Source organism: Varroa destructor, unplaced genomic scaffold (assembly GCF_002443255.2).
Source record: "Varroa destructor unplaced genomic scaffold, Vdes_3.0 BEIS01000001.1, whole genome shotgun sequence".
In the NCBI taxonomy this organism is placed as follows: domain Eukaryota; kingdom Metazoa; phylum Arthropoda; class Arachnida; order Mesostigmata; family Varroidae; genus Varroa; species Varroa destructor.
The window spans coordinates 33,132,245-33,158,444 of record NW_019211454.1 but is presented as its reverse complement, the minus strand read 5'-3'; the positions used below and the strand labels follow the sequence as shown (position 1 = coordinate 33,158,444).

General features: G+C 42.2%; 1 protein-coding gene across 11 annotated transcripts in view; it reads right to left on the bottom strand.

Moving 5' to 3' along the window:
• Positions 1 to 222: 222 nt before the first annotated feature.
• The window catches only part of LOC111255275 (uncharacterized), a 47,389-nt gene continuing 21,411 nt past the window's right edge, over positions 223 to 26,200 (bottom strand). For 5 of the 11 annotated variants that reach the window (XM_022817053.2, XM_022817055.2, XM_022817057.2 and 2 more), the window contains 8 exons: positions 24,918 to 25,141; positions 13,932 to 14,085; positions 9,652 to 10,020; positions 7,937 to 8,431; positions 6,629 to 6,808; positions 6,107 to 6,349; positions 5,243 to 5,627; positions 223 to 4,968 (listed from right to left, as the gene is read on the bottom strand). In XM_022817053.2, the coding sequence (XP_022672788.1) occupies positions 4,778 to 4,968; positions 5,243 to 5,627; positions 6,107 to 6,349; positions 6,629 to 6,808; positions 7,937 to 8,431; positions 9,652 to 10,020; positions 13,932 to 14,085; positions 24,918 to 25,087 (2,187 nt within the window). In that variant the 5' untranslated portion in view covers positions 25,088 to 25,141 and the 3' untranslated portion in view covers positions 223 to 4,777. Of the gene's footprint in view, positions 4,969 to 5,242; positions 5,628 to 6,106; positions 6,350 to 6,628; positions 6,809 to 7,936; positions 8,432 to 9,651; positions 10,021 to 11,614; positions 11,966 to 12,071; positions 12,883 to 13,931; positions 14,086 to 14,252; positions 14,392 to 24,917; positions 25,142 to 26,200 lie in introns of those variants that run through there. The other 6 variants (XR_015318519.1, XR_015318520.1, XM_022817062.2 and 3 more) reach the window with 6 other exon arrangements.

Here is a 26,200-nt window from a genome sequence, read left to right as displayed (position 1 = left end):
CACGCCTATAGAGATACAGTATATAGTCGTCATCTCTATTTGGGTAGAGGTAAAAACATAGACTTCTGCCTAAAAATAGTACAATCAAACAGGACAATGTTAGGTATTAGTTGGGTTTAGCAAATCTGATAAGCGACGCTGAACATCAATATAGAAACTTTTCTCGAAAGATTGGTAGTATGAACATCTGCCTGGATCAACCAATAAAGACTTTATTAGACATAAGGGCATGTGCAACGCTTTATTAATAGCATTATTTTTATTATTACGTTGTTTTTTTTATCATTATCGTTACGGTTATCATTATGACTCACCTGCATTGTATACTTCATGCCATTCGGTAGCCACATATGTAATGCCACGTTTGTCAGCTTGCGGTATTCTAATAGCTCTTATCATTTTTATTTCATCCGGAATGATATTAATGTATTATGTGTATGCAATGCCATCGGGTAATGAGGTTGTACGAACGTCCCTCTTTTCGTTTCGCTAATCTTCCTTTGTTGGGGGCTTTTTCCTTTGCGACATTGGGATATGGTGTGGCCCGGATGTTTCTTTACTCTCTGTGTCGAACCTGCCGAAGAAAAGGAAATTATAATGCTACGAGCAACTGGAGTATCTTTAAGCTGATAATGGAGAGAATAAGAAATAATAATATAATAACGAGAATCGCTCTCGTTTGAAGATTCCCTTTGTTTCGCCGCTTTTATTCGAGGTCATAGGTACAATAATTAGTAGTTCTTATCGCTTTCCTGTCTTCCTCCTCGTCAATCAATATGCGTCGCTGTCCTGTTTATGACTGGCCTATGTTTGTTAGTTTTTGTGATCTCATTTTTCGATATCCACCGCTTTTTTCAATAAGGTTAGCGTTACTACTTGGTTATCGCCAATCTAACAATATTCACGGTTAACAATACTACTATTATTTGTTTTCACCATTATGAGTACGACTATGATGGAATCATCACTAATAAAATAAAGCATAGAGTGGTAATGCTAATTACGTGTGGTTGGACATTTTTTCTTTTATAATAAGCCTTCATAGCTATTGCTATGATAGTCGTTCTCCCTTACTGGTTCCTGTGTCTCCCGTGCCACCATTGAGGTCTGTTTTAGCACGCGTGTCTAGAATTGGTGAAGGCATACATTTTGGAATAGTTTTTTTTTTTTTTTTGCTAATGTCAGGGACGATAGCTTCGGCAACATTTCATAAATTGGTAAGTGTACAAAAAGAGCTACGCTGCCAATGTGGCTAACAAACGCCAGTGTTTTTATGTTGCATGACTACGCGATGCTTCTAGTTGGAATACAAAATTAACTATACGCAACAAATCGGATAGATTCCGTTTCCATTTTGTTTGCTGTGAACACATACAGAGCTTGCTCTGGCCATTATACCTTGTAGCTCGCTGTGTATTTTATGGATGCGCTGTGTTATCACCGGACGAAGCAAACAAGCAGGGGCGCGTAACATCAACGGAAAGCACGCAGAATAACCTATACATAGCACATAGTATATACAGAATACGAAACCCAATACGGAAACTGTTTCTATCGTCAGCAGCTTGCCAAATACCTAATGGTACACAGGACTCTTGTCATTCATTCTTCGAACCATATCCTTTCTTCCTTTCGACCTAGTTATATAGCTCTATCATGCCTTCGCGAAGCCGTTACCGAAGAAAGGCATGTTCTTCTCACAGCATATATAATCTTACTTTTAGTCATCGTTGCTATTATGCTCACTATCGTCATCTTCTTTTAATCGTTGGTTATTTATTATTTCCTTCTGTCTCCCATTCTATGGCTGGCTCACCGAATAGTTCAGGCAGCCAGTCACAAGTATCATAGATTTACTGTCATTTCGCTGTCAGCCTTTACATGTAATCACTACCCAATGTCCTAGCGGAAATAATCAAAGCAGCCATCGATCCTCAAATGACCCGATTGTATCGATTAAATAATCAATCGGTCATATTTTCATGTCCAGTCAATAAAAAATCGATAACGCAACAATGATAGTTCATGATTAGCATCGTCAGGTTCGTCATTGTTTCGGCAGGCGAGAGCAACTTCGACCCATGAAGCACATTTTCCTGGCCGCATTAAGTGGTAGAAGTTAGTGACTGCTAACAGCATTGAAATTATGAAGATTCGTGGATTCGCTGTTATTTTCTCTGGCAAAGCTGAACTTTCCGTCTACGTATTTTCATCTAATCATCAGCGGCTCTGCTTACCGATGTATTTCTGTGTTAGTTACGTTTCATTGTGAGTCTATTAGGTTCCTTTACTCGTATGTCTAAGAACTCCCATGCTGCCTTGTTTTCTATACAAAGGCTTCTGTGTGTCTATATGATAAGTTATACGTTTGAAAATCCTCATCGAACCGTAACTGAAATGAGATGGCTACTAGGGGACAGAGCGGCGCTATATTGTCCTGTTTCATTCTAAACAACAAACAAGATCCTAGAAGCAAGTTGGTAATAAAGTATCTGTCTTTGGGTATACGTTCCAAAGGAATAGCTGATGACAGGAGACCATAGTGGGCTTTGCTTTTAAAGGACACTATTTTATCAGCCGTGCTTCTCTTGATAATTCTGGTCGTATTGTATTGTGGTTCTCTGTCTTTCCTTGTATATATCCTGTAGTTTCGCTTAGTCGCAGTAGCCGCATTCTCGTCCATTTATCATTATTATTGAATAAGTATACAATCTACCGAAAGAACTGTTAAATACACATACACGACTGTCTCTTTTTCAACTTTCATATGATTTTGGGTTGTAAGAATCCCGCCGGAAAAATGTTTCGGCGAGAAATAGACTTGGCTAGATTGAGGTTTAAACAAAGCGTGTTCCACGCCATTCATAAGCCTTTTAATCCTCATTGGAAAGCAGTAGCTGAAGCATTCAACAATAGGTGGATAATCTATTGAAGTCATAACATTATCATCATAGTCGTTTGCATTGGAGCAGACGGAGGCGAGTGGGTCACTCGTCCCAGCTACCATTTTGACCGTCATTGTACAATCCACGAAGTTTTTAGTATGAATTCTGCATTAGGCACATGAACTAGATCAGTCAGATGTACCATATACAGTCAGCGGTATCGTGATACAATTAGCAGAAAAATGAGGAAAGTTTTTCTGTTTTCGTACTTTTCGTGTAACAGTAGCTGATGGTGTTGTTTGCGAGCCATATTTGAAACAGGCAACTAACTAGGCCGTTGCACCTGATGAATGAATAGTCCTCATATGTATATATATAATACGGTATGTGTAGATTAATCTGCGTGTAGTAATGATATATTTTCATCAGCATCATTGTCGGCACTGCAGTCATCATTATTGCGTCATCCTAATTGTATCATCCATTATATGACAGGAACAATCATTCTATTGTTCATATCATTACGGTCAGCTTGTCTAGCTCGTAGACATATTGGTAATATTAATAGTGACGTTCCAATCTCGTTAACCATTTACACACTATTCGAATCCGGAAAAAAAATGCTGTTTGTCCCTATTTTACCATTCTTTTTTCTCTACCGCTGTCGACACTCGATACTTCGCTTTGTAAAAATCCGCTGGACCTCCGCTGCCCACAGCAGACAGCTTCTGTGGTGACTGATTCATCACTTAAAACCTTCGCATCCTTCTGTGATGCGTATAATTGCTGCGTCGCCTTCAGTCTGATCAAATGTTCATTTATTATATGGTCCTCCATCGTGCCTAGTGTAAGATAAATAGAGCGCTTCGTGTTACCATCATTTTCAGTCTTCGTTATTCTTCTGTACGGCTTTCTCAGTGTATACTGTGCCTGTCACGTCTATATGCATGCACGAGCCTGCCACAAGTGCTTGGTTCACCTTTTTTTAATCTATATATATATATATATATAAACCTAGGCCGGCACCTAAAGAGATAATAGAACAATTATTCTGTAATATCATTAATGTAACGACCACTTTATCTCGTGTTGTCCATAGTTAGTAACGTAGAGACTTATCATGACTATAATCCGTGCGAAACTTTTTTTTACCCTAAGCCTCATTGTTACAACATACCTTTGTTATTGTCTGTCTTTGCGCGATAAACTATAGCTAAACATTGTTACTTAATATTGGTATTACTAGCATTTTATTGTTCACAACGCTGCTGCATTGATATCTCTTTATCAATTCTGCTGTTGTCATGATCAATTGTATTGTTATGTTTTAGTCACCATCGTCGTCGTTAGCAGATGGGCGCCGTTACTCAGATCCGCGCCATCGAATTTACAAAGTTAGAAAGCAACTAACTAGTTAGTATAGGCTCGTTTGTAGCTCTTGAAGGACTCGTTAGTTCTGAAGCAGAGTAGAGGGTCTCCAGAGGTGCTGGTTTCCAAAAAGTGGTAGAGAACGCCACACCGCTTCCCATTTTGCATTTAAAAGCATTGATTTCTACAGACATTAGAATGATTGAACAGGGACGGCCCGTGGTCTTCGTATCAATTACATACTTATTGATGCATCGTTGTGTCCGTTGGCGTGTTCCTTTTCTCGCTGCAGGCTTCTCCTTAACAGTTAGCCTTCACTCGCAATGAATTTCCGCGGAAAGTTTCATAATAATGACGAGTTGATCAAACTAGAGATAGTTGTTATTGTTGAAGATCTGCGCGCTTCGCGAGGGCACAAGGGACATGATTGGATGTTCGAGATCGAATAGGAGCGATGCAGCTTGCCAATTCGGTTCTAAGAGCTGTCGTTGTCGTTGCTGCTCATCTACAGAGATACACAGACGTCAGTCCTGGCCGAGAAAGCGATTGTAACCATGCGCTCCTGAGAAAATCACGTCGACCCATACGCGCATGGCTTCCGGAGAGGTTGACGATAAGTGATAGATTCGATCGAGAGTCTTGACACAGAAAGCGGCCATCTTCTTATTTCCATGATCAACATAGACATCGTCGATGGACTCGAAATGGATCACTCCTGTGTAATGAAAGCACAAAATTATACCAAAAACGTTTTTGTTACATGCTTTTAGCATTCTAATGAATACTACTCTTCAAACAGAAAACAAGTAGTATCTTAGATAACATGTGATGCACGTTTTGATAGCTAAACTAGACAAAATGACAGTTACGACATATCAACGAAACTCATCTGTTGCCTCCCCGGGACCCCTAACGCTATTGATGGTCAAAAAAAAAACAATAAGAAATCGATCCAAACCTATATTCTTCTACTGATGCATAACACGTACCTTTCAACTTTCTCTCGCTCTTATCCATAAAATACATTAGCGCACGGCTTGCTCGGTCAAAGACGAACCATCTTTTTTTCCACCATCTACTGGCGCTGCCTAATTTGTAGAGGTATCCACGGCAGCTGTTACTGTCGACGGTTACGTCTTGCGCGCAAATCTCTAGCTGATGTCCGCAGCTGATGATATGGGCACGCAGATCAAAGTGTCCCTGATCGGGAAACACGGGTAGGTAACATGTTAGCGGCCTTTGACTTAACCGGCGGTTGTTATTCCGTAGCGAGACAGAAACGGTGCCCATCTGACCGAGCGCGGCGGTGGTTTTGGGTGAGAAAAGCTCCTCGGATTCCGTTGATGAGGACACCATCTCTGACCCGCAGTTAGACTGCAATATGCCCAGTGGAACAGCAGACACCGATGTGGACGCACACGTTAGGATCCAGCAGGCGTTTCTATTGTCTTGATCTTTTTAACAGTGTTTTTACTATGAAGTTTAATTGGCACTTACTACTGATAGGTAACCTGCTTCTACTACCAACGGCTTACTTGTGACTATTAGCTGATACATCCGAAGGATTCACTTTTGTTGGTAATTTATATCACACATGATGACCTACAGTAGCCACATTCAGCCTTCATAGAATTGAATTTGTTCATCCCTCATCTGATCATTGATGGCAAGCAGAACGATATTTTCTACTCTATCTTTATTTGGTCTTCTCGACGCCTAAACTCCTTGAGGAATACTAGCATTATATTACTACTACGGTTGTCCTTGTCAAGGGTTAGTCTGTTCACTATGTGACGCCTTACTCGTGGAGTTTGGTTCTTGTATCTGATATGGGTCGTGTTTCTGGCACTCACATGCTGGTACTCGGATTCAGTGTCGGATTCGCTGCCTGAAAGGCTCTCGGAGTCAAGACTGGACTGTTGCTGTGCCTGTTGAACTATACGCAGACTATTTTGATGGCTACGCTGCTGTTCGGCCCACTCACGCTTCTTAGCTTCGAGTTCGTCTGCAATCGTTCGCTGCTGCATTTGTAGCTCCTGGATACGAGCTTCTTTTTGCTCGATCAAACGGCTCATCATTAAGATGCGTTGATTTACCTAAACATCATTATAGTGACGGTTCAAGCATTTGCGCCGCAAAGACGATCCGCTAATAAAAGTTTTACCGATCGAGGAGGGAATACGTTTACCTAAAATTGCTTAATTTTCAGCTAAAACAATAACTTCATACATAATGATATTTCACAGATTGACACGCTCCTACACGTTATGGGCAATAACGAAGGTTACGAATCAACAGGCCTTCTAAGGTACTTCTGAGACGATATACCAGCTTCCATCGAGCACGGACTCGTGGCTGCAAAGCGCGCTACGTACCTCTTCAATGCGTTCATCTCTACGGGCCGTACTTTCCATAATCTGGAACTCGAGATCTTCGTAGGCACGCTTCTCAGCTTCTAGGCACTCGACCTCGTTCTCTAGTCTCTCCGAGATCTCCCGTTCAAGTGCGGGTGACACTGGGTCATCGAGTGTTTCGGCCATTTTTACTGTTAATTCCTGACGACAATTGTGGAGAATGCGAAATAGGTCGGTCTTAGCAAAGCGAAAACCCCAGTGGCTTAATATTCCAAATTATTTGCATCACTGTACACATTGTTACTAAATACAGGAGGCCGTCAAGGATTGATTTGATAATAGTCTTTCCTATTGATTATAGGCGTCAATAAAAAGCTCTTAATGCACGCATATATCTGTATACAGCCCACATTAGGCCAGTATCTTTGACCAGTACATATCCAATTGCCAGCATCGCTACCGTAACTTATTCACACGATTTCTCTGCATCACATAGCAGTCAGCAAAACGCGAAGTGCCGTTTTTAGCTTGCCTTCGTTTATCTCTCTCTATATTTATTTCGTTCCCTTTTACTTCGTTCTCCCTCATGCCACCTATTCCCTTTTCTTTTGTAAGAACATGCAGCGAGAGCGTACAACGCTCAGATACGTACGGCTATAATTGTGACCGGCACCAGCGGTCGTCTTTTCACATATCCTCATGGTTACGCTAGTGAGAAACTCCTGTTTAAGGTGAGACTTTTATCAGAACGAGGCAACTAAGCGAGGGCTGACCGACAGTACGCTTCCTTTTGTGGCGATTGCCACACCCCCAGCACCTGTTCCCTAATTATCGATGGTCTTGCTTGTTTGACTCAACAACGTAAAATCATCATCTACTTATCTTTATTATAAATGTAAAAGGTATGCAAGAATTAGCCGCATGGAGCAGTGTCAGCAAATGATTCTAGCAAAAACCACATACACAGTGGACACATTTAGACTAAATGTTCGCAAAAAATACGACATTTTTTGTTGAAATTCGTGTTTTACTCTGAGCAGCCTGCATTTATGGTCTGCTGTCCTCTGTTTATGACTACTGATATGTACCGGATATTGATCGACATACATTTTACAGGTTCAAATTAATGAATTACTTATAGAACGGGCTCGCTTATTGTCGGCAGCAGTTCGGGAAAATTCTCGTCCTTTAAACAACGACAGAGCTATTTGTCTGTTTTTGACAGTTCGCTCTCGATCTACACAAGCGTATGTCCTTGTTCGGTAACGTATTTTTCAATACTGGCTGCGAACGCCGTGATAGTACCAACTCCAATATACTCTGACTAACCTGCCACTTGAGTATTCGTTCGCCAGCGAGGTGAAGTCTTCGTTCCTCATCCTCTTTCTCGCGCAGGGTTTCTCCTACGAGAATTTCCTGTTCGGCCTCGATCTTACCGTATTGGATGAGGTCTTCTTTGAGTGAGAACTGCTCATCGCACAGCTCGCCTGTGACAAGTGCCAACTCCATTTGCAGCTCGTCCAACTGCTCCTTGAATGCGGCCTCCAGCTGCACAAACTGTGATCGCAGAAGCGACGCCTGTGCGGCATGAATATGAGCGGCCATTTTCTGTAATGACGAAGATCGCGCCGGCACTTTATCACTAATGCTTGCGGCGGCGCCGGCAGCAGCAGTAGTAACTCCGGCGACAGTAGTGGTCAATTTATCCTTGCCTTTCCCTCCGCCGCATGTAACAACCGTTGTTATCGATGTGGTAGCGCCCGATGACGTCGAGATGCCATTCGTCAGCGGTCGATAGTTAGGCGACGGTGCTCCCAATGTATCCTATCAAAGTAGAACTCATCGTATGTTAACAGGAGTAGCAATGCAATTGGTTTGGTCACTTTTTTTAGTTTTTGATTAATTATTGCTTGGTCCGATATGGCTGGAAGTTTGGACCAAGACGTATCGACTGAAGTATTATAACGCTAAACGGAGTTGGTCGATCAAAACAACACTGCATCACGGCTCGGAGCCTACGATTCCTGTGTAGTAAGTATCAGACTAAATGTTGCAAATCAATGATATTTTTGGCTGTTTCCATTATAAGAAGTTCAAAGGGCCAATTTAATAATGTTACTATAGCAGGGATTGAGTATTGTATTTATTTTTTGGCGGCCACCAAGGTCATAGGAAGATTCTTATTTCAATGTCCGCTAGTTTATTCCTATACTCGTTCGTCGCTATCGAGGACGTAGTCAACTTAAGCTTTTTGCAGGTGAAACAATTCTACACGTATATTGAATCAAATCGTGAACAACTCTTTTTATGGTTAACGAGTCGTCGTTATGTTACACAGAGTTGTGGCGGGTAGGAATACTGCAAGGTTCGTCTGCAAACTCTACCTCAGGGAATACATTTGAGAGAACGAAAGGAAAGCGATTCTATAGAAAAGTATCGTTTACGCAAACCCCATTGCTTGAAGTAGTTCAGTACTCTGTTCTTTATATATAATGGTAAAGAAGGGAGAGCTCGAGCGATGCCTGACAACGAATTGTACTTCACTAAGTAATAGAAGCTCAGATAGAATGAATTGCGGTGTCGGTCTGTTGTGATCAGATCTGTTAGAACAACAGTATAATATGTCTCGTTAAAATCTCCGCACTATAATAAATAGTGTAGCTGCCCTAATAGTACTAGTCGCAGAACGATAATTACGCGACGGCAGTCACATTACAGACGTCTGACTCATACCTGATAACGGCACAGAGCTGCTCACTCTATTAAAATGACAAGGGAACGACAGGCAACCAATATTGGCAAATTATGATTGCAACTAGCTTACGGCAGGACAAGGCTTTGGCGTGAAACGACTTGCGATACGTGGGGCGCAAATTTTAATCGGCCATCGCAGAAACCAATTCTTGCCCTAAAATAGAACTAGCCTTGAAAGCAGTGTCCGTCCCTATTGTTCCCTCCCGCTGTATGGAAGAATCGGCTGCAGTTTACAGATATGTTCGGTCCAACACATTTCATTCGAATGATTCATCAAGATTCTCACAGACCTTGGGTGAAGGTATTCCCGGAACTGTTTTGATGCGATTGCGTGGACTCTGCGGGGGACTGGTCGGCGAAGCTGGGGTTCGCGCAGCTGAGTCAGCAACGTTATTGATTGCCGCAAGCTCATCTTCGGACGAGGGCGTTGTCGCCTTTAGTGATCCGTTGGTTTTAATGCCAATTGTTGACGGAGGCGACTTTCGACTACCAGGTGGCGATTTTAGCTGGGACGATCGATTAGATGGGGAGTGACCGTTGGTCGTTGCAGGTGTCGCCACGGAGCCAGAGACAAAATTGGCGCACATATTTATAATGTCTTCGAGTCGCTGTCGAGCATCGCGCTCTTCTTCTTGTTCCGCCAGTCGCTCTTGAACCACCTGCAGAGTAAATGAAACGGCATCATATACTTAGTTCTATGCAGCCTAACTGCGTCAATGCTCCGCAACAGTGGATAGCATTACTGGTAACACGGTGGAACATGACTTCTAATGCATAAACGTATATTGTGCATATTTACGGATGAACTTAAATGTTCAGCTAGAATAATGTTTTGTCCGCGCACTTCTGACGCTGGCTCAATGGTTCACTACCGGCGATGACGGAAGCTTCAAAAAGCCTCCAAACCGAATTAGTATTTGATATTCACACGCAAACTGCGTAATCACACATTATCAGCAATTACACAGATCCTAGTTTTTCCAACTTCATTTTAACTTGCTTAACATGAGCTACACAAAGAACTAACTTGTCGACATTTGCTAAGCTGTTTGCTGTAAGTGTTGTGATGACCTAGGTATGATCTGTTCACCGTCCATGTTTTTTAACTGTTGGCAATACGTGCTATAGCAATTAGTCAACCAAAACCATAAGAGGCCACGTTCCTGCTGCGCCATTGCCGAAAACAAACATCAAGCTCGAATCATAGGAATACTTGCAGCACAACCCGAATTTCACCAAGCAGAAACGGAAAATTAGAGTAGTTCGCTTTTGATCGCATGCGACACTCGAAGTCGACCTGTTTAGAAGGCGAGGGTGAAATTTATGTTCCACCCAACAATTCTCTCTGTCCTGTTCCTTCGGTTTCCACAAAATATTTGAAAATAGAGGCCGCAATAGCGTGTACGAGTACACCTGCGACTTATCGTCATGACCGATCCATCAAGCACATTCGAGCGTAAGCCTAGCCACATACTTCACAAACCCCAGCTGATTTCACAGTTATGTAATAGACCCTCGAAACGGCCTTTCGATCGAAGCCAGAGGCAACCCTTGACGTCAGCTGGCAGAACAGTGAACAGCCGTACGAGCGACATTCATCTGTCAAAATTCATCAGATGTGAATAGGTTCGTTCCATTGTGCATGTTTCAGAGATGCGTCACAAATTTCTAAATAGCTGGCGTTTCAATGAACTACATAAAACTGTAGAATGGCAGTATAAGTTACACTGAGCAATTAGAACGAATCTGTGTTCGGACAGAGTTGCAATGGAGGCGGCTAGACGGAACCCGTCGAGCTAGCCAGTAGCTTACCAGCTTAAAGAATCGGAGAGTTTTAACTTGGTGCTGATTTAAAAACAAAACAGAAAGACATTTTCAGTTAAGCTTGAACCTCGATTACTGACTATGCGGTATATACTAACAGATAAAAGAATTTAACCACTCCTAATTAAAAGTTTCTGAACGAAATATTGCCGTATAGTGAACATTACTCAGATTTTAAGCTTTTTACATATATTATGTATATTTATAATCTATATAGGAAAACTTTTGCAACCCTAAATAACGATAAAGGGCATCAATAGGTGCCTCGTATCATCTCAGTGCGTTGCGTGGTCGCCGTTTATATCTTCACATTTGAAGATATCTTCAAATGTAAGATCAGTTTAAGGCAATTTGAAACACTAGTACCGATAACGATGGCATCAGTTATTCCATGCTAGCCGAGGTATTTATATTAACTAAATAACAAACCCCATCTATTCTAGGAAGACCACAGAACATCAGACAACAGTTCCACTAGCCTGCCGGTAGGCTAGGGCAACAAAACATCGCCTAAGACCAGCCATGGATAGTTCGGATTATTTTCCAGAAGATAGTTGTTGATGATATCATGCGAGTCTGGTATGGACTCGTCGATTTTTATAGGCAACAACTGAAATCCCGCTGGGAACCTATCCAGTGGTATTATTATTTAATCCTCTTCATATTCGATTTCGGAAACAAACAACAGAAACTAAATATTTCTGTGTTTCCTCAATTCTCTGAAGACAAACGACGAACATCCGTGAGTCGTCGGCCTCGTCCATTCGCTAACCACGTTTGCTGCTATCAGCTAATACTTCATACATTTCCTGTCTTCGTTCGAAATACGTCAGACACGGCGATTTCATGATGGTACGCTGCTCCATTGCAATGGTATGCTGCTTACTCTCGTACGCGATTTTTGACCAGCAGAAACTGGTTGTTTCTCGTTTACAACCACGGACCGAATCCACAAACGGCCAATGCACGACGCCGTAGGTGATACCGCAACAGTATTTTGTGCGCAGTGACGTTGGCCGGCGACAACGGCTCCCTTCACAGCAACCCCGATCGCACACAAACACACAGGCGCTTAATCATGGCGAGATGTAGTGACCCGCGTCATAATGTCTTTCTCGTCATTTCCACCTTTTCAGTTCAACTAGAACTATTATAGGATCTAGAGTATCCGTTTGCTTTCCGTCGTTCAGGGACATCACGTATCCAGAGAAGAACTGTTCATCCACGAGCTACAATATATAAGGCCTGCGGCAGAATAGGAATAAGACGATTAATCGTATCACACTGTTACTTAAATAACAACCAACATGAGAACAGCAATTACGTTATTGCCGCACAATATTATTATAGTAGCGGCAGTGGTAGCAAGCTCGCTGTGTTTGTTCGAGGATTGTGGCTGAATCGCTTGCTAGCATAGAGAGGCTGTTCGAGACTGCTGGTGCCACAGTAAGGGAGAAGGTGTGGGAGTAGACACAGCCGTCGCCGTCATCGAACGAACGAGCAAGCGTGCCTTACAGCTCCTTTGCCCAGTAGCATTAGTAGGGCCCCTTGCCGATCGGCCTGCTTGGGACCAATGGCGACAAGAAGGATCTTGTTGAAATTGGCCAATGGCTTGCTAGGAGCGTTTGCTTCCAAGACGAGGGCGTCAGGTATGCAAGCAGCACTCACGTGCTCGCTTGTTACAGCGAGGTCGTACATCAACTACCCAGCCAGAGAGCAGATAGTCGTTCAAACAAGGAAGCCAGTTAGGCAAAGAGGCGCCGCCATCGCGGATGTCAGCATGTCACCATTCGTGCTGATACTGGTCTATTCGACAATCTATCGCTGGGTCGAGTGTCTGTGACAGGGTGGGGGGTGCGGGTGCGCGAACGGGCGAACAAAAGGCTTATAGTGATGATAATAGTAGTGGCACTAAGGAAACTATAAAGGCTCAGAAGCAGAGAGAGAATTCAACCTGGCATTTTTAACTGAGCCTTTTTATCTTGAGTTGCGAGCGGTAAATAACCAGTGCTGGCGTGTCCACTTCTTCCACCGAGAACGCTCGCTGCTACCGCCGAAACTATTGCAGCAGGGAAAAAGAGTTGGCGAGCGGCCGGCGCACGGTATAACTCGCAAAGTATCTACCTGTCAGCTTATCACATAGATATGAGCATGTATAACGAACTAGAGTAGCTATAACGCGTGGAAGGAACTAGAGCATTCAAATCATCATGTGATACACGGTGGAATCACGGTTTGAACGTATTTGGGACTGCGTCTGTTCAAAAATATGTCTGTGATAGATATCATACGCCACAATGCCCTATAGGGCGACGGAGATTCGTTGTGAGATCGTTTGCAAAAAATCAACACAGTTTTACGAACTCTATGTACTCTACACTTACAGATTACATAATCTACAAGTATGCATATAATATACTCGTAGTTGTTCTACGTGTATTTGTGCGTTGTAGAGGACTGCTTAACAAAAATTAGCAAAGTTCATATGTATTTGTACATTATTTATTATGTACTGTGCTGTTTAGCTAAATCAAGATCTAGACTAAAACGCTCACGGCCGCAATTTTGTCTCGGTATACGATATACGATATTATACGAGTATGACTGTTTGCATGCTATTAGAGAATTGTGGTCTCCGTTCGTTCGTGCGTTTTTTCGTTGAAAAATACATTAACATACGTATTCTGTTGGATACAATGAGTGATGGGCATCAGTTAGCATCATATATATGTGGATCTATAAATACCTTCCGATGCTGCTCCGTGAGCTCCTCCTCTCTCTGTCGGAGATGCTCGCTGGATGCGCTGCCGACGAGCCCCATAAGATCATGTGCTGATAGCGAGCTCAGTGGCGCGGGCTCCGGAATGGGCAACTTGTCAAAGCGCGGAAGCGAGAAGCACCTGTGTACGTTTATACGGTATCAACAAAAAACACACACATTATTTAGCGCATACATACATAACAAGTGCTCGCCTTTGCTCTTCTCAAGACTACTACTAGCAAGTAACCAAATATCGCTCCATTCTGGCACCTGGAGACAGCAAAGTTCATTAATATACTAAGTTACCTAAATTTAATTCCTGCGCGTTTGAGCTTCATTGTCAACGATTTAGCGTACAACCTGCTTCTTAAGCATTACACTGCTGCTACTAGAATCTCATGTTGCGTGCTTGGGAACAAATAGACAAATGTACGTATGACTAGACGTATATTCTGATCGCAACATTTTTTCACACTATATCAGGCGGTACCCTGTCTCAGGCCATCGTATGAGCTCAATAATGTGTTCCCTGAAAGTGAGAGCAATTTAGTTCTTGTTCACAGTGCCGACACGAAACACAACGAGGGAAAGCACGCGAAAATCAAAAATCTTTTTTGCCACTGAACGAATCGAGTAGAAGACCTTCAGGCGATATTATTCATTCAATATAAAGTTCATGATTTTCCATGACACCGCCGTGAAGGTTATTCGTCTACCATTGCTAGTTTTAATCTCTATAACTACAACACCACTTAGAAAGGCACTGTATACGTGGATGGGTACTTGGGTCTAGTTTTCTTTCTGAGCTTTCTAAGTACGGCTTTACCTCTAAAGGAGCCAAACATTAAATGGGAATAGACGGTCACTTTCAGTCTGCTTCGTTAGCCTCAAGAGTATATCATCGCAACAATATTGCCTTTCTTCAAATCACTAATTTCTCGAGGGTAGGATATATTCAGTGAGCGATAGAAGCTACAGAAATCATTTGAACCAGGAACACGAGCTCAACAAGGTTTACAAGGCTACTCGTTCGGAGGTCCTACTCTTAGAGTAAAGTGCGTGCAAGAACGCTTGAGCGATGGAAAGGTTAGTGAGAATACTTTCAATCTGCCCAATTTAATTGAGCTGCCTTTTATCGGTAAAGGGTACAATTTCCTCATTGAGTTAACTTCCCATTCCCTTAATCAAAACTCTATCTTACTCATTAACTGACCAATCATCTTCTTCTGTCCTAGTTTGCCACCGGCGTGGCAGCAGACGGGATAGGGAAAAAGCAACCAACTATCAGATACCAGTAGCGACATCTTTGATCGATTTCTGAAGACCGTCCTCAATAAGAAGGAAACGTTCAAGGTGATGCGGACCAAGTGGACAGCGGGTATCGTACGTTAGTCGATAGATGAATAATCGAAAACATGTAGTAAAATTAAAAACTAGGTAAGACGAATCAATGTTCTTATATAATTAATCGCAGGGACAAAAATACGAAAGAATCTGAAAGGTAAAATTAAATGCTTATACCTCACGCGTATTAGGACAGTCCGATATGCATAGTAATCGTCGTAGTTTCGTATTTGCCATCTACGCCTGCAGCGTCTGACCATCAGGCACGGCATCATTTATGCCGTTAATGGACTTTTAAAAAAGTAACAAAGACATGCCCTCACGGAGTTGGCGCCACACCAGCGTTTCCAAAGATAGACTGAGGGGATTTCCGATTCTTCTAGTGTTATACAACATCAGCCTTATAAATTGCACAACGACTAACAGCAAAAGAAACAGGAAAAGAAGAATGGTCCTATTCTTTTTTTGTCTAGTTTTATATACTTTCCACTTTTGTGGGCAGTCGCCAAACGCGTTCAGAGGCTGTTGGCCTCGTTCTCAATGACCTTAATCTTTCGACAGTCTCCCCGGTTTCAACCTAACATCAAGCCTCTCACGTTCCAACGTTCTGTCACGCACCATTCAATGTGCACTTCAAAGACAGAATAGTTCGCTTATTTGCTATGGCGATAGACACTGTGGCCATACTGCCTCAGATATGCCACTGCTAGGTGCGTAAATACTTTTATGATACCACTTGTGCGTCGTATCACGTACAGGCGCACAGGCATACGGGCACAGGTTTACATTTGACAGAAAATCAGCAGATAAAGTCATCGTCCGACGCTTCCTGAATACGAAAGCAATGAAGAGAGCGGTAAAAGTTGCCCTTATTCGTTAGTATTATTCTATTCATACGTGCACTTACCTTAAGATATAACTTTGAGTCTAGATCATCCTGTACAATAGGCGCATAAGAGACCCCAACATATATTGACTGAATGTATTAAATGCATTAATGCTTACTATATCCAGATACCTTTAATTCTCGGCTCCAACTAATCGCTCCTTAGCTTCAACCAAGCAGTCCGGCTACCTTGAGGCCTCTCATCACCTTTCGTCGTTTCTTTTTCAAAACCACACTAAGGTATACGAATCCAAATATAGAAAATCGATACTACAAATGTATAATATATTGAATTTAATTGATAATAACCTTACCGACCTTGCACTACTTTAGGCCGCCTAAAGCATTACCGAAGATGCGCCACGTCAAACACGTGCCGTATAGACTGCCGATTTATGGTTAGAGGCCGCGTGTATATCCTGCTCTTCTAAATTGCCAAGCGGTTGTCCGAACCGAATAGTCAAGATGGTACGAACTTGCAGGTACCGCGCTGACAGCGGCCGACTTGCGTTTCAGGTTATCAACTATGGTAAACCAAGATCAAAGCAGTTACTCCCGATTTCTCTTTCATGGTGTCTTTTTTCTCTTATCCTTTCTCCCTAACCCATTGTATCTAATAAACATTTTTTTTCATTCCGTACGAAAGCCAAAAACCGACCACTTATTTAAACACACACCAGCGAAGAAACGTACACATGACCCTTGTGACAATTCCTACTATAGCCGTATTTGGCACCATCGACCTGTTTCCGAATAATGTAGACACGTCTCCTCTACGCCTTATTTTATTTCTATGCCTACGTAGTTTCAACTTTAGGCATAAACATACACACTTCAAAGGCGGTTGCTACAGACTAAAAAAAAATGGTCGATATTATTCTTGGACGCGTGCTGCTCATCCGAGGACAGAGAGGAAAAAATAAGCAGGAAGATAATGATTGTTCGAAAAAAAAACCAGTTGTTTCCAGGCATTTATACAGATAATGGTAGGGATCTACGTGAAATGAATTTATGACTAACAAGCTTCTATGTTTCGAGTTTTACGTCCGGTATCGTGGTTAAGCATTCCATCAGAAGGTCTAAGATGCTCACCTTTAGCGACAGCTTCTGCTCCTGGGACGGGATCAACAATTGCTTTTATCTTTCTGGGCTTCCACCTTATAAAACGTGTTCTACAGTCGGTTGAATAGCCGGGAATACCTGCATTCTTTCACAAACCTATCTTATCATATATGTGCCCTCTGCGATGCCGTTTGAATCCCCAAGGATTACTTTGAGCATCATTCCATATTCGGCCTGCTGTTCTGTTGGCTTCCAATCGTTGCATCTACTCCACATGAGTTCCATATCCCATATCCCTCATCAAACATCTCTTTGCAGGAATATTTGGATTGCAAGAATCGGAGCGATACATGCGTAGCTCTTTTCGGCTTGAGCCGCATGATTGTACTTCTAGACCTTTTCAAGTGTCTTTCCAATACATCTTGTACGCATGGCGTATGCAAACATATAGTAGCTATTAGGCAATTGGTAGGTGAGTCGTTCTAACAGCAAGACCCCAAAAAGTAAAACAGAGTGCCCATTAAGCCCAACCACGCAGAAATAGGGAAGACCCCATTATAAGCGTTAAAGCCATGCTGTAGAAAGTCAGGAGTACGATAGATTTTTTGGCGGCTATGGGGAAGAAGGGCGATGAAATGTGACGAGATAACGTGGCCGACGATTAACTCGTTGTAATCACGTGTTCCCTATGCCAGTAAAACATATGCACTTAATAAGAGGGGTCTGAATGCATGCGTGCATAAGTGTACGCTACATAGTTCCGTTATTTAGTCCCTTTTACGTGTTTTAAATACCGCTTTGCGTACAGTCCAGCTTGGGCCAAGTTAGCTAAGTACAAATGACTCGGCTGTCGCCTCTACTGACTAGGTTTGCATTAAATCGGCAGTTGACTGTGACACGCTATTACTTGATGACATTTACCTAGCAAAATACTAAGCCAGCCAGGTGGTAACGAAGCACATCTGCCTAATGTGTTCGTTAGTTCCCTCTCATTTTGATATGGTTCATCTTCCAATGATTTTCATTCAAGTCCTTAGCTTCCACAGTTCCCACTTACGAAGAAGCTCCTTTCGTACGGTTGCTGGAAGCCTCCTACGAATCTTAATGATTCTAGCCCAGAACGAATTTCGAACCAAATTTTTCTCAAGACGTTGTGACATTAGCATTGCTGTATACAAGTCCAGCCAAAATCGGTCGTTGCTTCTGTGTTCATACGCGGATAACGTTGCGGGGCCGTGTGACAATCAGGGAGCAGTCTCATGCAACGAGGGCTTGGGTTTACACTAACACGAATTTTGGTATCCTTTAATGATTTGTATGTTCCTTTACTCTAACACGTGTCAATAAAGTAGAGGAAGACTAATAGCGAAGTGATGATCGACAACAAGTAAGCTATAAACAGCTTGTGTTGGTCTAGAAGCCACTAAAACTGTAGGGCGATTCCAATGAGGGCCGACCTTTGCCGCGTGCTCGAGGACACCATGCAGCAGCACACAGGTGCAGCGGTAAAGGCTAGCACAGGGGGTGAAATACCTCCATATCTGTCGCTGTTGCACGTAGATGCCGACAGTCCGCCATCACTAAACCGAATTATTTTGCAGGAGCATCAGCACCAGCAATACTCGAATAGGAACCCGGCCGCAAGACGGGGATGTTTTGCTCTCCAAATGTTGTTTGAAATCAAGAATAGGGACAAAAATAGGCGAAGCCACAGCAGTCATGTCTCTGACATATTGGTCTCTTGTTTAACAAAGTGACGAGACACTCAACAAGATGCAAGTTTCGACAAAATGGTCTTGAGAGAGGCGGATTATACGCGTAGGGAGCGAAAAATTCAGAAGGATGTGGCTAGTTACCCATAGTGCGACCCACTCATTCTTGCACAGTCTTGCATTTACCAACACCAAGTAGCACGTTTCATCAAGAGGTAATCATTTGGGGGTGATGCTCCTGCAGCCAGCCCAACCATGGAAAGATGGACTGGTCAGATGCTTTGGAATCGTCAAAGGTAAAGGACGGCTGGCTTCATTTAGAGCGCGACTACCAATCAACCTTAGTCCCCTAAATTAAATATTAGAATCCGCGTCGAATTAAGACACGATACTAGCAACGGGATTAAAAGCTCCCTTGTTGTGTTATAACTTCATTTGTCCTTCATTGACCCGGTGGATTTATTCATATTTTGCTGTATTCCATAGAAAATAAGTGGTGGCCAGTCATACCTTTTGTTTTTACTTTTCCTTTAACTTTGTTTCAAAATTATATTCTTATTATAGGTCAACGTTACACATGGTGGAAAAAATTACTTTTAAATTAGGCCAATTTACATTCTGAAGAACAAGCTCCTTATTGCCCCCGTATATTTCATATAGCACTACTAATCCATGCTTCGCCTTGTCTCGTTGACAAGGGTTACTAAAGTTAGCGTATTTTGCTTTTGGCATCTCCGGAAAATATGTTGATGGTATTCGCAGACTCTTGAGACTATGCCTGTAAATACGTAGTTTGTGTACAAATAATGGCGACTTCAGCCAGATATCGAATTCTGTTAGGTAGTACATAGGTTTGTTATTTTCAGAGAAGTTCATCAATATCAAATAATCGTATCCAGCGGATGAAACAAAGTGTGCAATCGTCCGTGAGCATTGGGTGTCCATTTTCATTCTGTCTTAGCAGAGTACCCTCAGCTTCCGCATTACCAACTTCGGTAATGCGGAAGCTGAGGGTACTCTGAACGGTAGCATAACACAGAGAGTCTGGAACGAACTGGAAGCCGGAATGAACTGGGTTGGTGAAGTAAATGAGGAGATAACGTAACAATATACAAACGCATACGGACGAAGTCGAGGTCCACCGCCGTTGCCTGAGTTAAACTCTGATCAGATTGAGATCAGGGAATAGAAAACAACGAGGGGAGACAAGTCGAAAAAGGAATGAGGCAAGCGACAGAAAAGAATAAGGAACAGGCGGACTAGGAAATAAACAGGAAAAAAGTCCACAGCCCAGAAGCTGCGTGAAAGAAACGACAGAAAATAGCTTTTTTTTTTCATTCTTTTTTTGCTACTTTAGCTCAACTATTTTGAGTAAAAGGCAATGCCAGAGATCAAGCACTCTTCATTCCCTAGGTTTTTCTCTTCCTCCGAAAACTACCCATAGTTATATATCTCTAGAAGTGCGTGCAGTTGTACATGAAACGGTACAAAGAAGAACCAAGTATGACTAAAATCGCTTCGAGTCCTCGACGGTTTTTCTTTTTTACCCCCCTGTATTTGAAGGACGATAGTGTAGCTCAATAATTCGAAACTGGAATATATAAGCATAGATAGGCCCTGATTAATGTTTTCTCATTGGACTCTTCGCAATGTTAGCGTTCAACCAAGACGAAGACGTGACCTATGATTGACATAACAAATGGCTCAGTAATTTCGTATTTACTATAGCCGAATTAGATCAGCTGAGAACAAAAGCTCGTTCTATGATCGACAGGCCCGATGATTTCCGTTCTTTAGCTTCATTTTTATGTGCTTGTCAAGAACCTTTCCCACCCAGCTTTGCGCGCTAGTGTTAGAAACTAAACGTTATAGAACTATCCGCTTTAAATAGTTGTCGGGAAATCAATGATACAGTTCGCGAATATCGGGGAAGAGCACGGAAAGTAAAACCGAAAGACGGAACTGAAGTATCGTAACTTCGCGCCTCTGTAATGCCTTCGGCGAAATCTATTTCTTAAGGGAAAAACAAAGATTTATACGGATACAATAGATACCCAAAAATAGGCATAGTGACACTATATTATAACACGCTTTGTCTAAACAATGACATAGGAACTATGGAAACAGCCAGCTGTGTCAAAATATAGAACCTTTATTTAATTACCTACAGGAAAATATTACCATCAACAATTTGTTGGTTGTGCGTGTTCAGAAAACGCTGAAATCTTTCTATGGCGATATTCATAACAGAACGTGCCGGTCTATGCAGTCAACAGAAACGGACCACGATTCAAAATGTTGAAATGTTATTGATTGAACTTACGCTATGCGATACTACACTAGTACGTTGTTATACGGTTCCTTTAGCCGTGGTAATTTCTAGTAATAATATGCAAACAATAGGATTGGCTAATAACGAAATCGAATGTTTCTTGCGAATATTATATTGGAGACGTAACAACATCAAACCTGCTGTCCTGTCTCTAAATACGAACAACTCCGCCGGTAAGCAGCAACCCATCTTACCTTTAGTCCAACTAAGGTCACAATGTACGCGCAAACGTGGCCGCCCGTACTACGTCTCATTAGCAATAAATCTGTTTATATAGTTATACAAAGCAAGGAAACACAAACTTCCTTTTATCGTAATGCTCCCAGAGACCCTACCGCCAGTTGATCCTAGCTTGAACGTGGTTTCCAATACCTGCGTGGCATGTTGAAGTGCGGAAGTTATTTTTGAAATTTGAAAACTTCAACATATTACAGTTATTCAAAAACAATATTAACAATACAGGCTACAATAGCTGCGTTCCATAGATAGATAACCGGGTTCTCAATAAAATTATTAAAGTGCATTTTGAATGGGTGCAATGCGACTCAGGTCGAATATTGGAAACAATCAAGCCATAACACCTGCTAAAGGTTAACATCATAAAGAATTCACCACATAAAATCTAAGTTTTATCTTTTTTTTTCTTTATCAAATTCAAGTACAAGGTTTAATTTACATTATTTCGATCTCTGTTCGTAAAGGAAAATATATCTGTGAAGGATGGCACCTTGGCTAGGATGGCACCTGGCCTTGGCTAGACACTTGACAAAACCTCAGGGGGATGAAATTTGAAGTGAGTTCCCTTCTGCACATGCAGGCATAATTGATACCGAAGGAAAAAGCTTGTTTACATGTTTATAGCAACAAATGGCTCCAGCTTCTATAAAACCATATAGACTTCACAAAAATCTCGTAGGATAGCAATTTGTGATTGCACGGTTTCAGAGTTCCGTCGGGCATTCAAGAGGGAGCATCAGGCCGGAAACGATTCGATTATGGCTAGACAATGGGTATTTCGTTTAGTGCTTGGCACCGGCCGTCTGATGGAACGCCTGATAGCGGTACGGAACATAACATCCGAAGCATTAGTTTGAAAAATACATGAAAACGATGTTTCAATTCCATACTACTCTCCAATACCCACCTTTGTTTACAATAAATAAATATGAACGGAATCGATGCAGCAGCGGTTAACAACTAAAATGAAAAAACAAAGCAAGGCTATTTCCTCATGATTATCAAAAACAAGATAAAAAGGCTCCGAGATTCTAGCGCTATATTTACATAAATCCTTTAGAAATACCATCGAAAAACAATAGGACGGGCCATGCTCGACAGACCCTATTTCCCAGCCGTTTACAGTGATGAGGACACAAGATACTACCGTCAATCGGGTAACCGGCGAAGCAGTAGGAACTGTTTTAGAAAACAATGGGTACTCCAAAAGTAAAATGTTGAATTCATCGAAGAAGCCAATAAATACGTCCATCGAATCAGTCTCTTTTTCCAGCCTTAGTAAAAAGTGTTTCTTGATTGTAAGAAACAATATTTCGGTTTAGACGAAGGGACAAAGATGAAGAAATATGCAAGAGGCTAGCACTAACTGATAAAATCGTAACTGCTTGAAGTTCAACTTGAATATCATTGACGCTACCGGAGTTAGAAGCAAAGAGACTTTATCTTTGCAGCTTTTGATTCTTTTGTTGAGAGCATCGATGAACAACTAGTTAATATAGTCAATACGTGCAAGCTAGAACGTTTCATCTCACTAGACAACTCCCGCCTCTGATATGTATAACATTCAAATTCAAAAAATGGTGCTTACTTGATATAAAAAGTCCATTATTGTCCATATAAATATCTGATAGATTTAGTTGTTAAAATAATAATTATTATTATCTGTATATCAATATCGGATAGAAGCACATGTGGTGAGTTTTATATGATAACTACAACGTCTAATTATTTGGCGAACTTCATGTTGGCAGAGAACTATGTTAATGGTAACCTTCAAGTTATTTTGCTGTTGCAACATAGCACTCATTTTAACTGTACACTGAAGCATTAGCCGTTTGAAGCTGACCGGGACGATATTTAAGACCATAAAGCCCTAATCGAAACGCTGTTCCAACCTGTGTCTATAGATGATTCAAAAGAAACAGGCATTCAGCAACCGCTATCCGCTTTGCTGTACAGCTATTTAGAGATCGAGCTGCTTATTTCACCATGAATATATAAAGACCGCAAAAAGATATAGATTCATCCACAATGCTCACGTGAACTTCTTCGTTAATTGAAACCACTCTCCATATCGGCAGCAGTCCCATATTTTCTCATATATGTCACAACTCTTACATTGCTTCTGCTGCTGCTGCTTCTATCTCAGATTGTGCAGTCATAAAAGCATAGGATTTGCCACTGGATCACAGCCCCTGCACAGTTCATTCTTCTTACTATATTTTTACTGTACATGTGTACTATAGGAACTCAAGGAAATTTCCTTTATGTTTGCCCTATACTGTGATATATGCTATACAGACACCATTTTAGGTTCGATCCAAATACTTCCATAGAGACGCTTCGTCGGTGCCAGAAGGATGCAGGTACACAATGAGCGAAGGAGCTAGGCTGCACCACATAATACGAAGTTGAGATTGTTTGCTGGTATTGCTGATAGCGCAAGTGACGAAGGTTATTGCTGGTCCGTACCATACAGGTCAAACTCCAGCTACGATAGTCCGACTAGTTCAAGGAAAAGGCTACGCGTGGCGTGACTTTCGGCATTGTATAGGATCTAGCTAAACAGGATAACGATTCGAGTACACAGTTATTTAACTATTGTTCTTTTTTACTTTTCATGACAACGGTAAATTCGCATGCCTGGTCAAACACCACAGACGCATTATGTTTAAACCCAGAAACGCACACGAAGCGCACGTCAGGTCCTGCCCAGCAGTGGGCCGTGCTCTCCTCCCCCAGAGGGACAAAGTCTACGAACATGGTCAGTCACCAGCGCTGCCGCTAATACCATCACCGGAGCTTTGAGCAAAGGACAATGCCTACAAGAACGCTGGCAGGTAGGAGAAGCGAACATGATTACTGTTCCTCACTCGGAAACGAAAAAACAAAGGCGACAAGAAAAAATCGGCTGTCTTATTCTTATGTCCACTTTCACATGACCATAAGCCTAAGACCATAGCCGGATATAAACACTATATATATAAATACATATATGTTTGATCAACGATTCAATATTCGATGCATATGCAATGCAACAGACAACTATGGAGCGGAAGCAATCGTCCAAGTATCACACAGTGCAAACTTTGCTTCTGGCAGTTTGTGTGCGATTGTAAACGCGACAGGTATACGCTGCTGTAGAGAGTGAACTCCATTTTTTAAGGCTCACACGTATTGTTGTTGGAAGCCGTCGTTCTTTGTGATGCTTTGACAACTTTTCCAGCTAATAATATTACACAGATCATCATATTCATTTTGTATGTAGTACGTTAACGTAGCTGAAATAAGTCAGGTCTTCAGTCATTGCGATCCAAGCAGCTTTATTTTCATTCATGGAAATACATTCATTCATAAGGAATTACGTAAGCAAATGTATCGAATAATAGTATACATACCTGTATTCTTCTTCATTGGGATCGGGGATGGCCTGCAGTGGTGAGAGGATACTCTTGGGCAGCAGTTGCTGCGGAGAAGGGTAGCTCTGCAAGCGACCTCTTTGCGGGGTGACCTCATAAGCGCTGGGATTCATCAGGAAGTCGACAACTGGCGACTCACATGCGCTCATTTTGTCGTTCAATGCCGTACAGCAACCTATCACAACACCGTACGCTCAGACGCGCTAAAATAATGACATCGAAAAAGAATAAGGAAGATTTATGTAACAATGTCTTGCATTCCGTACGTTTACAGATATAACGATAAACCACATGCAACATATCGAAACTCCCACGACAAGCTTGCCCAGTCTTTCTAGCTGATAACCTTCAGATGGATCTTTTCACATTGAATCGGATGGCACAAGACTTGCTTTTTGCCGCTCGGGTCTCTGATGTGGGCCCGGTTTTTGCAGGATCGTGATGCTGCGGAAGTGCCTCTCTGTCTGTCTGTCTGTGTGTGAGTGTGTTTAGGCCTGCGATGATCCGTAAACTCAGACTACAATGATATTAATTCTATCAAAGATGAACGCGAAAAAGGGAATAATAGGAACATTAGCGCACTGGCTAGCACAAAAAGACTTGTAATCCATATGGTAGTCGTTAGCCTCGAAAAGCGGATCGACGCAGATGGTGGCAGCTCGAAACGAGAACTCAAAATAAACAACGATTCCGGCGCTGTGGAGAGCAGCAATAATGGCGTTCTATATAGCGTTGTTCAACGAACTAAGTAAGGACCAAACATTCGCATAGAGTTGATGTTGTCAGCAATGGACAGTAAAAAGAAGGCAGAGATTTACCGCACGATCATCTTTTCGTTGTCGGCTCGTTCTTTGGCTAGCTAGAGCATTTTACCCGCCCCCCAACGCTAACACTTTTGGCCGCACATTCGCTCGTTATTGAACGCGGCGGCCATCACAGTGAATAGCCAGCGATTAGCATGGTGCTAAGCGCCTGACAGCTAGGTTAAGGTAAACCCATCAATAGGCCAGCTATTGCATTCACCGACATCGAATCGGCGGCGAACGAAACGGTAGAAAATGAGAATCGACCTCGTATTACAAAAAGCGCGTGCGAAGAGAGCAGGCCTAGCTGCTGTCCTCGTTCGATTGTTTTCGCGCCTCGCCCTGGCTGGGCGATCAAGATGTAATGAAACGGTCGCCGGTGTTTACCTGGCGGTACACCACTGCACCCATCAACTTTTAGGTCAGAATGTAATTTCCAACTTCTGACCTATAGTGACA